The following is a 15,621-nucleotide window of genomic DNA, read 5'->3' as shown; positions in this document are numbered from 1 at the left end:
AATAATTATTGACTTAAAATTTTAACACAAATTTTGAATCATTAATTAATTATATATAATCATTTATCATAAGATTATAAGAAACCAATGGTCCAAAATTTTTGTCAAATTTTAAGTAACCAATTTAAGTTAAAATAGTCTCATATCTAAGTGAAAGTAAGTACTTTAAGGTGTTGGATGCTATAATTTAAATTAATTTTAAATTAAATGGTCACTCTTTTATGAAAAAATGATAAGATGTGAACATAGTGACATGACGAAGACCACGCTACCCCTAAAACTTTCGTGGTATGTTCAAGGTTCATATCATCACAGTCAACGAAGGATTTCAGAATACATTTGTTGTATTACACCTAATTAATGCATATATAACATAACTAAAGAACAAATGTTTTGTTAAGACATATATATATTTTAAAATACTCATCACTCATTAGTTGAGAGGAGAAATAGTCTCAGCACAAGGATGTTGGGATGGCAAATGTGGACTTGGGTCAGACTTTTTCAAGCCTAGGCCCAAGATTGTTTGGGGGGAAGTATAAGGGCCGGGCTTGGACTTTCACTTATTTTTTAAATTTTTTTGAAATTGTTGTTAATTTAAAATGAGTTAATAATCAACGAGTTATTATAATTAACAATGAATTAAAAAAATAAATATTTTAAAATAAAATAATAAATAAAGTAAATAAAAGTTTAGAGATTTAATTTTTTTAATATTGGATTCTCTAATTCAAATACTCTCTTAATTAATTAACCCTTAAAACTGAATTTAATATTATAATTTTAGTTTTTTTAATTCATTATTGATATATAAATTAGAGATTTATGTTTTTTTTCTATTAATTTTTAAATTTTAATTTATTATCTCAATTTATAATTTATTTTTTTTCAAAAAATAAAGAGTTGGGTCTGGCTAGAATTTTTTTTTCCTTAAACCCTTATCCAACCCTTGATGTGGAGATTTGGGCCAAAAGCCGTGAAAAACAGCCCGTATCAGTCCTTATTGCCATCCCTACAAGAATGAGACGCGAACCGTGCAAATTTCATAAAAATCTAGGATTATTTAAATTTTAGACTGAAAAATTTTTGAGGAAAGCTTTGAAAGTTTTGGAGATAGCCGCCACTTTTGACATTTTGCATGCTAGATTCGTAATTGCTTTTAGATTGAAAAAAAGGACAAGAACTGGAAAAAGAAAAGAGCAAAGGATAATATTTTTTAGATTAATTATAGGCCAATGGGAAATTTTTGCTCCACGACAGGTTTGGGACAATGAGTAGGACATGACGATTTTTTGGTCTCTTACCCAGACATTTTAATGGTAATGATTGCTATTACAAGATTAAATATTCTTGGGTTATTAATTTGCTTCACATGGTGTAAATTTACGTCAGTTATTTTCTTTAGAATGGCTAGCTGTCAATTAAATGGATCGTTTAATTAGCTTGTGAATTCTGTCAAACTCAGATTCAAAGAGAAGATTTGATAAAGTCAAGTTGTGAGTTTGTTTATACGTATGTAATGATTGCAGAATTTAGAGAAATTAGATTTAGTTTTCTTTGGAATTTGTTTAAATATATGTAATGGTTATTAAGGAAGCTCATGGCAGTTACTGTGAACAGTTTTACATTGATGGCATGGATTGCCAGCTCGCATCTGGTTGTTATGTTATGAGCTGCATTCTTGAGGATTACCTAGAGTTTGTTAGAATTAGTTAGGGTGACAAAACTAATAAATCAATCGAATTTGAATCGAATCGTAAACAAATTAAGTTAAAATCCTTAGGATTTGAATTTAATTTATTTATTAAATAAATATTCATTTAATTTATTTTTATTATAAAAAATTTAACGAATCAAATCGAATTTGGATTCATTTACAATTCGTTTAATTCATTTATGCAAAATATATATTTTTGTCTTGTTATTATAGCTTATAATTATGAAACTATCCTCCAAATTATTAAATTTACACATAAAAATTTAATGGTAAATAAGTAATTTAATTAAACAGATAATAAACGAATAGACTCATATTCGATTAATTTGTAAATAATTTATTAAATGAATACTAAATGAATAAATGAAGTAGTGATCTGAAATCCGGATTCGATTCGTTTATTTAGTGATCGAATCAAATTCATTTATTCATTAAACGAAACAATTTTTTCAAACCCAAACCCATTTAATTTGACTTGAATCGAATCAAATAAAAGAATGACTCAAATTGCCACTCCTAGAATTTATTGATTGCTAAATTATAATTTTAGATATTTATTTTTTTTAATAATCAGTTTAATGGAATCAATTTGATTGGGAAATTGGTATTTTTGCTTAATTTAAATTTTACAATTGGCTTAAAAATTATAAACAGATGAGATTTTTTTTAAAAAAATTCATAATTAAATTAATGAAATAATTAATCCAATAAGGACAAATTTGTAATTTTAATTCAACAGAACAAAACATATCTTCTGAAATTTTTGGGATATGTGATGGCACTTGCCCAGCAAGTCCTTAGTGGCTCCGCCACTTTCACTATATAATTTTAAAAAGCTATATTACTAAATGAAAATAAACTTTTAATACGCGCGCACACACACAAATATATGTATGTATGTATGTATGTATGTATGTATGTATATACGTACATACGTATGATTTATTGAAATGTCTGGAATATAATTGGAATCTCTCTGTAAAGATCTTGGATCAAATTTTAAAACAAAGATTTAAACCTCTACACTTACACTGCATGCCGTTGCTTCAGCTCTGTTGAAGATACGTAGTTATTATTATTAGCTTGAAACCAATTCAAGATTTTGCTGAAAAATGGCCTCAACATTTCTTGGTAAAGCCAACGACAAGCATCCACAAACTTTCTACCATATTGATGTACAACAATGATAACAGCTGCGCAACTCAATGCAATGTGTAAAATGATTTCAACAATTGAGTGTGTAGAAAATGTGGAGGGTAATGTAACGGCAGAAAGAGATCCCAAGTTAACAGCAATAAACCCCCACAGCTGCGAAGAATTTGCTTGATCACACTAAGACTCATAATCATGAGCTAAAAATGCAATGCTGTAGAAGATTTGAGGCCAGCAGAAAAGCCTACTAGCTTAATGTATAAGTTTCCATCAACGAGTTAGTTGTGCCTTGTACATTCATGCCAACAGCAGCGACAAGAGTTGCAATGAGATAATGGATAATATTTGAATGCATAATCGATGAAAAGAAATTGCGACCACAGCGCAAAACCATCAAAAGTCATACATGAACAGATTAGTATTTTTTTTTTATATTTTTCATTTGCTATACATATTTCACTAGAGATAGCTTGGTTTGCCGTGAATGGACCTATCTACGGTTATCCTAGTTCGAATAAAAATAAGAGGTAAGATTTAATATTTCCAGGATAAGGTACACTCAGAATTTTAAAACAATTGTCATATCCACTACCTTAGCATATAAGTATTAACAAGGTTACGAGAAATCGTATGTTACCAACCATAAAATTTCATATGCGCATTAAAGCGTCCGATTTTTAAGGACAAATGTTATAATATTCATAATCCACCACAAATCGGATCGGTATGTCACTTAAAAAAAAATTCTACAATTACTAAATATATCAAAGAATCCACAAAGCAAACCCTATGTGGTTTTTGTAGTAGATTTTATTAGTCGTGTTGGGATATAGTTGGGGTTGACCTACATGATGTTATTTTGGATTATTTCAATGGATCTGCTATGCCTCCAGGATTCTAGAGTATTTGGTTGATTCTTTTACCCAAGAAGGACTCCTCTACTACTTGGGCAGATTTTCGACCTATCAGTCTTTGTAATGTCAGCAATAAGGTGTTGACTAAATTATTGGTCCTGCGACTGTCTGCACTTCTTCCTCGTATTATATCCCCTTCCAAGAGTGGCTTTGTTCCGGGTCGGGTGTTCCATGATAATGTTTTGTTGGTCCAGGAGCTCACTCATGATATTAATCATCGTACTTGAGGTGGTAATGTGGTTCTTAAACTGGATATGACAAAGGCTTATGATAGAATGTCCCGGTCCTTTATTCTTCAGATGCTCTGGTGCTTTAGGTTCTCTGATCGTTGGATATCTTTGATCAAACGGGCAATTGACGGGCCATGGTTTTCAGTGTTGGTTAATGGAGTCAGTTATGGTTTCTTTCAGTCATAGAATGGTCTTTGGCAAGGTGATCATTTGTCACCTTGCCTATTTATCATTATCGCTGAATTTTTGTCTCGAGGCTTGGAACAATTATATTCTCAGTACCTTTCGCTGAGATACACTACGGCCACTCTATGTGTGTTTCCTATTTAAGCTTTGTTGATGATGTTATTATCTTTGTGAATGGATGCCGATCTAGTCTTCATCGTCTTATGGACTTTTTACATCATTATGAGACAGTTTTTGGCCAATTGATCAATCAACCAAAGAGCAATTTTTATGTCAGGGGAAACACTTCGATCTCACGTAAGACTATAGTTCAGTCTATTACTGGTTTCCAGCCACGGCAATTTCGTTTACTTATCTGGGTTGTCCAGTGTATGTGAGAGGTGTGCAGATTCGACACTTTGATGATGTGATCTGTAAGATCAGGTGAAGGATATTTGGGTTTGCAAATCGGCTGCTCTCTTTTGGAGGTAAGCTTGTTCTCATTCGACATGTGCTTTCATCCATGTCGCTTTATCTCTTTCATGTCCTTCGGCCGCCTGCTACGGTCATTCAAATCCTTGAGAGGTTATTCACCAGATTCTTATGGAGTGATAAAGATTCTTGGCGGCATATTCACTGGTTCATATGGCCATCTGTCCGTTTTCTAGTGGTGGAGAGTGGTCTTGGAGTTCGTTCATTTTCTAATTTGGATGATGCTTTCGAGATGAAGTTGTGGTGGCGGTTTCGAGACCAACACTCGCTTTGGGCTACTTTTATGAAATCTAAATATTCTAGAACTGAGCATCCAAGCATGGTTCAATTTCGCTATCCTTCCTCTCTTATGTGGAGAAGATTATGCTCTATTCGTTGTATTGTTGGGCCTCATATTCGTTGGCTGATTAGATCTGGTGATAATATTAGTTTCTGGTTTGATTCTATACATCTTTTCCATTTTAATCCTTCAGCAACTTCTATAGCCCCAATATCTTCTTTTTGGTGTGGTGTGGAATGGGACAGGGGAAAGCTTTTATTAGTACTGTCATCTTCAGTTGTTGAACATATTTTGTTAGTACCTATTTTTTATTCTGGACCAGATATATTTCTTTGGGCCTTATCTAGGGATGTAAATTTTTCACTAAGGATTAGCTGAGAATTTATACGTGGGTCCCATAACCAGAATGAGGTTTTTTCTTTAATTTGGCAACGACATATTCCTTCACGGGTCTCTTTTTTCTTATGGCGCTTATTGCATAGTTTCTTGGTCGCGAACGATGCTTTGTGCTTGAAGGGTTTTCACATGGTTTCCCGGTGTCTTTGTAATCGGGATGTTGAGACTATTAGACACTTATTTTTGGATTATCCAGTGGTTCAACAAATTTGGCGGCGGTTTTATTCAATGATCGATCGTCTGTATCTCTCTTTTTTGTCTCCCCATGCTTTGTTTAGTCACTGGCGACAATATTGCCGTTCCCGTTCTTCAAATCATATTCGAGTCATTCTCCCATGCTTCATTCTATGACATGTTTGGAAGGCTTGAAACACTCTCAAGTATGATTCTGTTGCCTTTAATGTGGATGTCTTTATTTATAGAGTGCTTCTGGATATTAAGCTAGTCAGTGACGCGTTTGGTTTCAAGCCATCTCAGTTGAGGGGTATTTTGGATACTCAGATTGGGGAGGGATTGTAGATTATCATGCCTCCTCGTAGACCACCTCGATTGGTTTCTTGGATGAAACCGCCGCCGGGGGTGGTGAAGTTGAGCGTGGATGATTGTTCTAGGGGAAACCCAGGTATGACTGCTACTAGTGGTGTTTTGCGAGATCATCAAGGCGTGGTATTAGCTGCCTTTGGTTCCTTTTTGGGGCACCAGTCTATTCTTTTTGCTGAATTGATGGCTCTGTTAGAGGGTTTGGATCTTGCTGCTCAGCTTGGTTTTTCTAATCTTGAGGTGGAATCCGACTCAGCCACTGTGGTTTCTTGGGCTATTTCAAGTAGATTCGTGCGGTGGGATTTTGCTTACCTCTTTGGTCGTGTTCAGGCATTGGCTTCTAGCCCATCTATTATTATCAGCCATGTTTTTCGAGAAGCTACATCTGCTGCTAACTTTATGGCCAACTGGGCTTGTACTCATAAGACTTGTCAGCGATTTTTCAATCCTGGTGACCTTCCAGCTGGTTTATCGGGTATTCTTCATTTGGATACTCTCGAAATTCCATACATTTGGCATTAGCCACTTTGATTGGATTGGTTTTATATTGATCACTAAATCGTTTGCTTCTATTGGGAGGTTTTGGTTTATGTCCCCCTCTTCATGTTCTTTCATTGATTGATTTATTTATAGGTAGGGGTCCGGCCTAACCCCCCACCATCCTGGTGGATTTTAATTTTTAAAAAAATCAAAGAATCCACAACATCACTCAACGGAAGTTATTTACGTCAGCAGCTTTGACTTTCATGAACCTGAGCTGGGGTTGTAAGCTGGTTACCACAACAATTTCCAGCACCTGTAACTTGACCAAATCAGGAACTTAGCGAGTGTCTAATGACGCATTGTAAAGCTTGTAAACAGATCCATTGATCTGGGTTCTCTTCTTTATAAAAGGAACGTTTAGTTTTTTTTTTTTTTGGCTCTTGATTGTTAAACTTAGTAGCTTGTGCTGTGTTTTGTTGTATGTATTTTCTGCAACTGATCATTTTGTTGTAATTAATCTTGTTTCTTTTATACAATCTTGATTGTTTGTGTTATTTGTTCATTAAGGGGTGTTGATTGATCATTTAACAATTATTATTACTACTACTACTAAATATAATGGTGTTTATCATGCTCATGCAAATTAATTATCCGGAAAAAAGATATGATCAGAAGGTTCCTACACCACCACGTGGTCGAGCTTTTGCTTTGTAATCGCTCGAGCCATGTAAAATTTTTGCTTCTACTCTCTTTTTTCTTTTTCAATCAAAATTTTACATGGCTCGACCCACGTGGCAGTATAGGAACCTTCGGATCACTGACCTTCGTGGTGGCATCTGAACCTAGGGATCATCTTTTTCAATCTGCATGAGTGATCGCCTAACAAGACCATTATATAAAAATTGTTTGTTTCATTAAGGTCTCGGTTGGGGATGGAAAAACCCCATGTTTGGGCATGGCTTGGCAAAGCTCGGGCTCAGCCCAGACATGCCTTTTGAACGCTTGTGGTAGGGCTAGATCTGGCTTGGCAATTTTATTGTTAATAATTTTTATTAATATTTTTATTTTTATAAAATTTATAGAATATAAATTTATACGTTGCCCTTGAAAAGTTGGCCTTAAAGGAATTAAAATTTTAAATATATACTCATAAGAAGATTTGTCAATTTTGGAATAAATTTAGAGGAATCGACCAATGACTATTGCCAATGTAGCTAGCTAGTTGTCAGGCTGCTAGCCGTAGAGGAATTAAAATTTGTCCAAGTATATATGATATCAAAATCCTTTTACTGATAGTTATCGTTTATCCTCATATACAATATATCTATCATTATTCTTTATGTAACTTGATTATGATTCGAATGATCAGAAGAACCTCTTGTGTTAATCGAAAACATTAAGTTTTTGTTAGACCAATTAATTTGTATATAATAATAAATATTTTTTTTTTAATTTTTTGCGTAGAACAATACGTTCCATCAAGAATCACTCCCTATCAATTGATTGATTGATAAGACAACATTCAATCTGACTGTTGTAAAATATAACCTTTGTCACTAGATTTATTTTACCCTAAGACCGAATTGAGACCCCAAGATTCAAGGATCAAAATAATACAAGTCGAGACAATCACAAGCTCAAAGAAAACAGCACGAAGAAATCAAGAAAACAATAAGATTTAAGTGGTTCAGCACCTTTTACAGTGCCTACATCCACTGGAGAAAACAAACTCAGGGAGATACTTCAAAGGTTTCAGAGATGATAAGCACAATACAGAGAATACACAGAAACATTTCTGTCTCTCTCTAGTGCTTCCTTATCTCTCTTTATTCGATCGTTCTAGACGAAACCAGAACCAGCATATATACCAGCGGTTACTGGTGTTATACTTCCAGTTGATTCCCTCCAAAACTGACCAACTTAACCGTCTGCTCATGAGCCCCTCACGCGCAACTTAAAACCTTCCAAAAACGACAACAGGTTTTGCCGTTTAAACTTAAAGCAGGCGTATGTTAATCACGTGATAGTTTAATGATATTGGATGACAGCACCAAGTTGTCGGTTTTGGTTCCCCCGATCAGCTGAAATGCCAAGTCACTTGACTCACGAACCTATAAACGACAAATAGTCTATCGAGTTTGAGTTCTGACTGACTAATGGAAAGACAATTACTTGATTATCCAAGGACTTAAGAAGAAAACAAAGAATATAATCAGGAAACTAGATTCAATTGCTGTGATGTATTTTTTGTTTTAATCATCTCAACACGGGGGAAGATCTAGTGGTGGAGACTGGACAGTCTGCAATTCCTTATCTCCATTCTCAACTAGGAAAGCCATTGCGAGGCCCCAAGTTAAGTGTGAATCTAGGTGACAATGCATAAACCAAATTCCTGTTTCATCAGAGATTCAATTGAGTTTGTCAGAGGAAAACTTGAATAGAATTATTTGTATAGAAAAATTAAAAAAGGATTGCCCCTGAGTGTATACTTTTAGTTAAGTTCAGAAAATGGACCTGGATTATTAGCCACAAATCGTATAGCAACCCATCCGCCTGGAGGCATTCCAATAGTGTTTCTCCTTGGTGGGTCAATGAGATTGAACTTGGGAGTATCTGTACTTGGGTTAAAGTTACCAAAACCACTACCTACCACATAGAATTCATGCCCATGAAGGTGCATAGGATGATCCTCAACTGTGACAATGCTTGTGTCCTGCCACACTAGTTGTACACTGGAACCAAACTTCAACTTGTACAGCTTAGTTCCTTTAAGTGGTTGCCATAGAACTCGGCTTACATTACCTGTATAATCAAATTTGATTGGAGGAACTGGGGGAAAGTCTGTGGTGAAGACACCAGGCTGGTCTTGGAAGTAGGCTTGCATCAGAGAGTTCCCCGTTGGAAATTCAAAAGAGACATTGTTTATGCTGGCAGCAAAACGGGTTCCATTCGGACCTTGGCATCGGGGGCTGTTAGGATTTGAGCAGTTGATGAGACCTAAACCCACCGTGAAAAATAGGTCCTCATCAATCGCTGTTGGGACTTTGACCTCGTGTAGGCTTCTGATCTGGGCAGTGTATGCAGTTGCAGTGGCGGTGTCATTAAAGCCTGGGAGGGTTGGGAAGACTGGTGCTGAAGAATTTGATCCCCCATTCTTGGCATTGCAGGGAGCAGATTTGTATGCAAGGATTGCAGTGGTGGTGGTATTGTCAAAGGCAACATTGGCGCTGTTGTAGGCACGTGCTGCCATGTAGTAACGAGCCGGGGGCTGATCAGCTGTGAGCAGAACATTTGTTGTCTGACCAGGAGCTATCATGATGACCGAGGTTGAAAAAGCCTTGGTATAGGAAGTATCAACACCAACTACAGTTAGTTTGTGATTCGCCACCCCAAAGAAGAGTTCTTGATTCATTGCGGCGTTGATAATTCTAAGAAGAACAGTCTCCCCTGCTTCCACTTGAAATCTCACAGTTTCTGCATTGCAACGCTAGGAAATCACAATACAGTTACTAGTTATAAATATATATATATATCTTTCTACCTAATTAAAGTTTTGGCACACCTCTCCTGGAGCATCTGTACAGATCGCCCGGTTGACCGTTAATTGTAAATGCATCAGAAACATTTGGAGCTGCGCCTGTGAAAATTGCTTGCATCAGGACATCCATGGGGTTTTTGTCCCACCATTCCCCTGTTTATCGTTGCTTCATTTGTTAGAATTTTACCATACTTTGTTCCATGGTGTAACAGATGCTTTGTTTATAACTCTAAGAAACAAAAAGCGAACTAGAAGAAATAAATGAAATTAATAACCTAGAAGAATTGGGATTTCTCTATTTGGCACAGGGAAGGGATATGAAGAACCAAATCTTGGGTAAATGATGATAGCTCCGTAGACAGTTGCTCTAATCCATCTGCTATGAGCATGCCACCACAAAGTTCCCTCTTGGTCTTCAATGGTGAATTGGTACGTGTAACTCCTTCCTGGTTGGATTGGGCACTGAGTCACATATTCAGGACCATCTGCCCATGGATTTCCCTTCAGGCTTACTCCATGCCTGAACAACAACATTAGCCAGCAATTGATATACATATTGTTAACTCACACACTTATTGAAGCTTGAACCCCGGAGTCTAGGTCCTGGAAAGCCGCTCTTTACCATTAGGGCTAGACCTTGGCTTCAAGCAACAATCAATGTCAAAACGATGTTATCTTTCTTATTTTTTGATAAACACATTATTATTTGAATGTGCAATAAATGATTACCAGTGGAGGGTAATGTTGTATTGAGCTCTGTTTATAGTCGTGATGATAAGAGTATCTCCATCTCGAACTAGCAATGTTGGTCCTGGGAACTCCCCATTCACTGTAACAGTGTTATGGGTCCTGCATAGCCTCTTCACTGGCTTGGCTTCAATCTGTATTCATCAAAACAGAGATATAAATCCTGTGTCCAAGAACGATATGATTGATGAAGAATGAGAAATTAAATTAGCACGCACAACAAACTCATGGAATTGAATTTCTGCATGAGAAAGAGAAGCCACGAAAGCAAAGATGAACAAGACACCAAGTAACAGGCAAGAGCTCCATGGCTTGACTGTAATCAATGCTGGAATATCCATTAGCTGTGTTGATTAAAGTCTTAGGTGATGCTGTGTGAGTGTGAATCAGACTAATAAAGAGCGGTAAAGGACGGCAGTTAGCTAGCTTCAAATAATAGTTTCCTTTTTTTTAAAATTTCATTAGTGGAAACAAAAGAATATTAAATTTTATCTAGGAAATTAGGTTATAAGTCAACAATGACAAAAAAATTTCCCAAGATTAAAGGACAACACTTAGACCAACCATAAGAGGATTTGGTTCACCCACTAATACCATCAATTTTTGTTAAATATACGAGATTACGTATTTAATTAAGACACCACTAATAGGTGATTAGTTGCTACCTTGCTTAAATACAATTTTGTTTCACTGTGCAGATATATCGTAGGCAGTTCCTTGTCTTTAAAAAAAAAAAAAAAATCCAATCATGAAAAACTCTGTATCAAAATTGAATTTTGAGCTCATTTTAAGACTACAAGATAATCGAGCATTACTCCGAATAAGGAAGATCCGGTAAGGTTCCTTTAGAGCACTCAAATATTTGATCATTATCTCTTTAAGTCTCTGTAGTTATTTGAATCGAACAAGAAAAAAAGAAAAAAATTAAAAATCAGTTGTTAGCTCAACAATTTTTTCGCGCAAGACATCTGATCATTATTAAGTTAACTTCTTTTTAGGGCTTTGGTTAGATATGCAGCCAATTGATAAAGGTTAAGTAATTAATAAGAAAAGAAACTCCTTTAAGTGTACATACTCTTCCTTGGTGCTATTTATGATGCAACTACCATATTAGGAAGCTTCTTCTTTGTCAAAATATCTTAGGACATCAATCATATATCTTTTCGTGGAAAAAAATTAAACAATTTACGTATATTTTTTAATTATGGGCGTCATTTAGTTCGAATGATAAAATTTTTAGTGTTAAAAACAAAAACAAAAAAAATTAAGGTTCAATCTCCACTCACATAATGGAGAGGAATTTAAATTGCCGGTTAAGCAAAATGTTTTTTTTTTTTAAAAGTATATTTCTCCTTTTTTATTAATCTATTTTTGAGTTGACCAACTATATGTCCATATATTGACTAAAACTTGTGGATAAAAAGTTTTGAGCATTGAATCTAGGCCTTCTTTAAACTGAGGACCAAGGCCCTGTAATTATGTTGAGAGACAAGCTAAAATTTATCTTTATGAGTGTGTGATCTTCTTCAATCATGATCCAACTGAAATACTCTTTAGGTCTTACAAAACAAGCTGTTGGTAAGAAACAGATGAGATAATTAATTGCAGCTGTAAATTTTTTCTTAAATAAGTAATCAATTAATTATCCTGGGCCCAGGGTAAAGAAAATTTCCGAATCTGACTGACTACTAAATCTACTACCTTGTGAGGTTCTTCATACCCTGAAACCGACCCAAATCATTCAAGCCCGTGATAATTTTTTTTCATCCATATCTCATTGTAAAATTATTACTTACCGTGAATTCATATTAGAGTTGGGACATTGGAACCGATTTAGAAAACTTTTAAATCTCTCTAATTATTTTATTACTTTAACTTTCATCGAAGTTACATAAAAGAACAAATATCTGACACATGTTTTGTTTAGAAGTTTTTGAAAGCAATTATCTCTCCCTCTCTTTCTCTCTCTCTCTGTTGTTCTAGAGAATTTTGATTGGCAAGAATTGCAAGCTTTAATTGATATTTGCAGTAGAATAAAATAAATTGTCTTATGAAACGCAATCTTTGTTTACATTTCAAAAGCCATTAACTAGTAGCAAAGCCATCAAAAAGATAAGAGCGGTCAATTTATAAAATTAAACAATTTAGGGCAGTTTTAATTAAGTTTATCTCAACTAATGATTTATACTTTTGATTAAATTTTTTATTTCTCTTATTTTCTGGTGAGCAACAAAATGCTACTTTATATATGTAGGATTCTTCATTCCTGTCAAGAGTTGAAAATTTGAAATAAATAACAATGTTAATGAAATTTGTTTCAAACAAGAGTGAGGGAAGAGAGATAAAAAGGGAAAAAGAATTTGTGGAAGGAATGAAAACGCCATTGATTTAGGGTTTGAGGAGGAAAATTATAACACTGAGGAGTGGGGCCGGAGGGTTCAATGTTTCAGAAAGATTGAAGAATAGTTTAAATTAAGATTATTTATGTCATTAATAGTGTTGTTATAAGAAATTCATATTATTTTCAAATATTAGAATGGAGTATATAAAGAAGAGAGATTTTAAAAGGTTTATTGAGGAGCATTCCAAATCGATATTATACCAAATAAAAAATAAAATTAGATAATTCAATATAATTTAATCTAAAAATTAATCCAATCTAATCATGCTTTCCAAAAATAGCCTAACTAATTTACTTACACAGCCAGGACCACAGGAGACACATTTCTTGTAGTTGTATTCCACGGATTACGTCTCTTCTACAACTGCGAGCATTTTCACTAAGGGTGGAGTATATTTATAAAAGATCGAAAAATATGCACTGCACAACGAGCAAAACGGGACCCGCTTTCTACATGTATTCAATGATCTAAACCGATTAACCAATTTAATGGTCTAAAGTAAGAATATGGACCGCCAGCTCTGCAAATTAAAGATGCAAACCGATTTACCAAGTAAATGGTCAAAACTAAAGTGAAGGGCCCATTTCTTCTAAAGCAAAATTCAAGAGGTTTTCCTTTCTCTTTCCCTCTCCCGCGGCTTTGTTTAATTTTAGGGCACATTTCTTCTCTTCTCTTCGCTTCTATCTTGAAGAAAACCTTTCGTCTCTCTCCAGTTGAATAAACTCAACAGTACACATAATGCCGATACCGAGCTGCGAGCACTGCCCTTGTCTTCGGTATGGTTATTTTCTAACCCAGTTAACTTTTTTTTTTAAATAATTTTACATAAATATATCTGTAAATGCCGATACGTGCATATGCTGGTTGTTGTAACTTTGTTCTTTAGTTAGTAAGGTAGAGTGAGTATTAACTTAGTCACCACTCACTGAATATCTAGGGCAAATGGGAGGTTGCCTATAGGGGTTTAGAACTAAATTTGAAGAAGATTTGAGCATAGCTGGTTGCGATGGCAATGAATGGTAACCAGAGGCTGAGACTTTGAAGCTGGAGCTGGGGAGAGTTTAGCGGATCTAGGTGGTTTTTTGTGCTTGAGGTGTTAAGAGGTGGAGCAAGTGGAAGCATTGGGTATTTTGTTATGAATTTGAGTCTCAAAATCATGAACTGCTCCTATTCTGGTCAGGACTAGATTTGGACTTTTGTTGGTAGAAGAAAAAAGATCTAATTACTGGAAATGTCAAGAATAGAGCAGTAGCAAGGTTTTGCCTTTTTTCCCCCCTCCTTCCCCTAATTCCTCCCTATCTTCTCACTCATGTGAGTGGTTGTAGTTGTAAGGGTTAATTAAAGAATCAATGGTTTTGATTCTTATATCTCGCTAATACAAAATTTTTCTTTATTCTAAGAAATTCTGAAGCAAAACAAAACCCTAACCTGTTATTATATTTGTGGTTTTTCTTTTGCAGAGACAGAAATTCCCTGATAATTTCCTCAAGGCCGCACGTTGACGTATTTGTGTTTCTTATTCCAGTTCTTGTCACTCTTGTGGCTGCTAATGTTGAAGGCACAAACAAGCCCTTGTTCGAAAAGCATGGCATAATCATGTGGTCTTTTCTTGTCGAACTGGGGTGTTACTGCATTGCACTTGTTGCTGATGTCAACTGCCGAATCCATCAATCAAATTATTCCGTTGCTGCTGCTGATCATACCCATTCCCGAATCCATCAACAAAATCTGTCCGTTGCTGCTGACACAAATTCCCCAAACCATGAAGCAAATACTTCCAGAATCAATAGCCTTATAGCTGTCATCTTCGGATTACTCTCTACTGTCTCCTTAGTCTCTACCCTTGTTCCGCCGGTGGTTGGTTATATCATCTTATCCATTTCTTGGATCTGCGCACCTATTTTGGTTGTGGTGGTCTATGAAGATGGAAAATTGTATAAGGGTGCTTGTCGATGGATTTACAAATATTTTATGGTGCTGGTTTTAACCTCCACTCGGAAAAATAATTGGTTTCATGAAGCCAGAAACAGCAACATGATCATCTCTTCCCACTCCACAGAGCAGTCACCAGCAGCAATATCAGATATTGTTTAGTCTACATTGTTTAATTAATTGAACTAGTTAATTAAGGCTTTGTCACTGTTATGTACCAAGTTTTCATTGGTTTATTTGGTCAATTGTATTTAATTTAAGACACTTTGTAGCTTAGCATGTTTCATTTGGTCAATTGTATTCAATGTAGACTCTTTGTGGCTAGGGATGTTACAGATATGTATAGGATGAAATGGATGTTTAGACTTTCTAGTACTGCTTGAGATGTAAAACCCTAATTAATAGAAAAGTGCCACTTTGCTGCAACCCAAAAAGGTTATGCTGCAAGCTATTTCATTCTCTGGATTTCTTGCATTTTCTATAAGCTATTCTGGAATGCTTCTGATGCTGCTTTATCGTGGACTAAATCAACAGCATCATCAACATTCATATTTCAAAGTTCAAAGATGCCTTCTGGTGATGTTAATGGTTTCCCCTGTTACCTTCTTTTATTAGTTCATGTTGTTTCAAACT

The 15,621-nt window shown here is 35.4% G+C and overlaps 1 protein-coding gene across 1 annotated transcript; it reads right to left on the bottom strand.

Annotated features, from left to right (window-relative positions):
- Nucleotides 1-8,630: 8,630 nt before the first annotated feature.
- On the bottom strand, nucleotides 8,631-10,995 carry LOC18042304 (laccase-13). Its single transcript, XM_006431475.1, has 6 exons — nucleotides 10,873-10,995; nucleotides 10,637-10,788; nucleotides 10,183-10,427; nucleotides 9,932-10,060; nucleotides 8,884-9,843; nucleotides 8,631-8,761 (listed from the first exon to the last, which is right to left on the bottom strand). Exons 1-6 carry the CDS (start codon nucleotides 10,993-10,995, stop codon nucleotides 8,631-8,633), a joined length of 1,740 nt encoding a protein of 579 aa, XP_006431538.1.
- Nucleotides 10,996-15,621: the final 4,626 nt, after the last annotated feature.

Source organism: Citrus clementina, unplaced genomic scaffold, assembly GCF_000493195.1.
Source record: "Citrus clementina cultivar Clemenules unplaced genomic scaffold, Citrus_clementina_v1.0 scaffold_5, whole genome shotgun sequence".
Lineage (NCBI taxonomy): Eukaryota > Viridiplantae > Streptophyta > Magnoliopsida > Sapindales > Rutaceae > Citrus > Citrus x clementina.
Note: the sequence above shows the minus strand (reverse complement) of the source record. Positions and strands in the feature narration are given on the sequence as shown.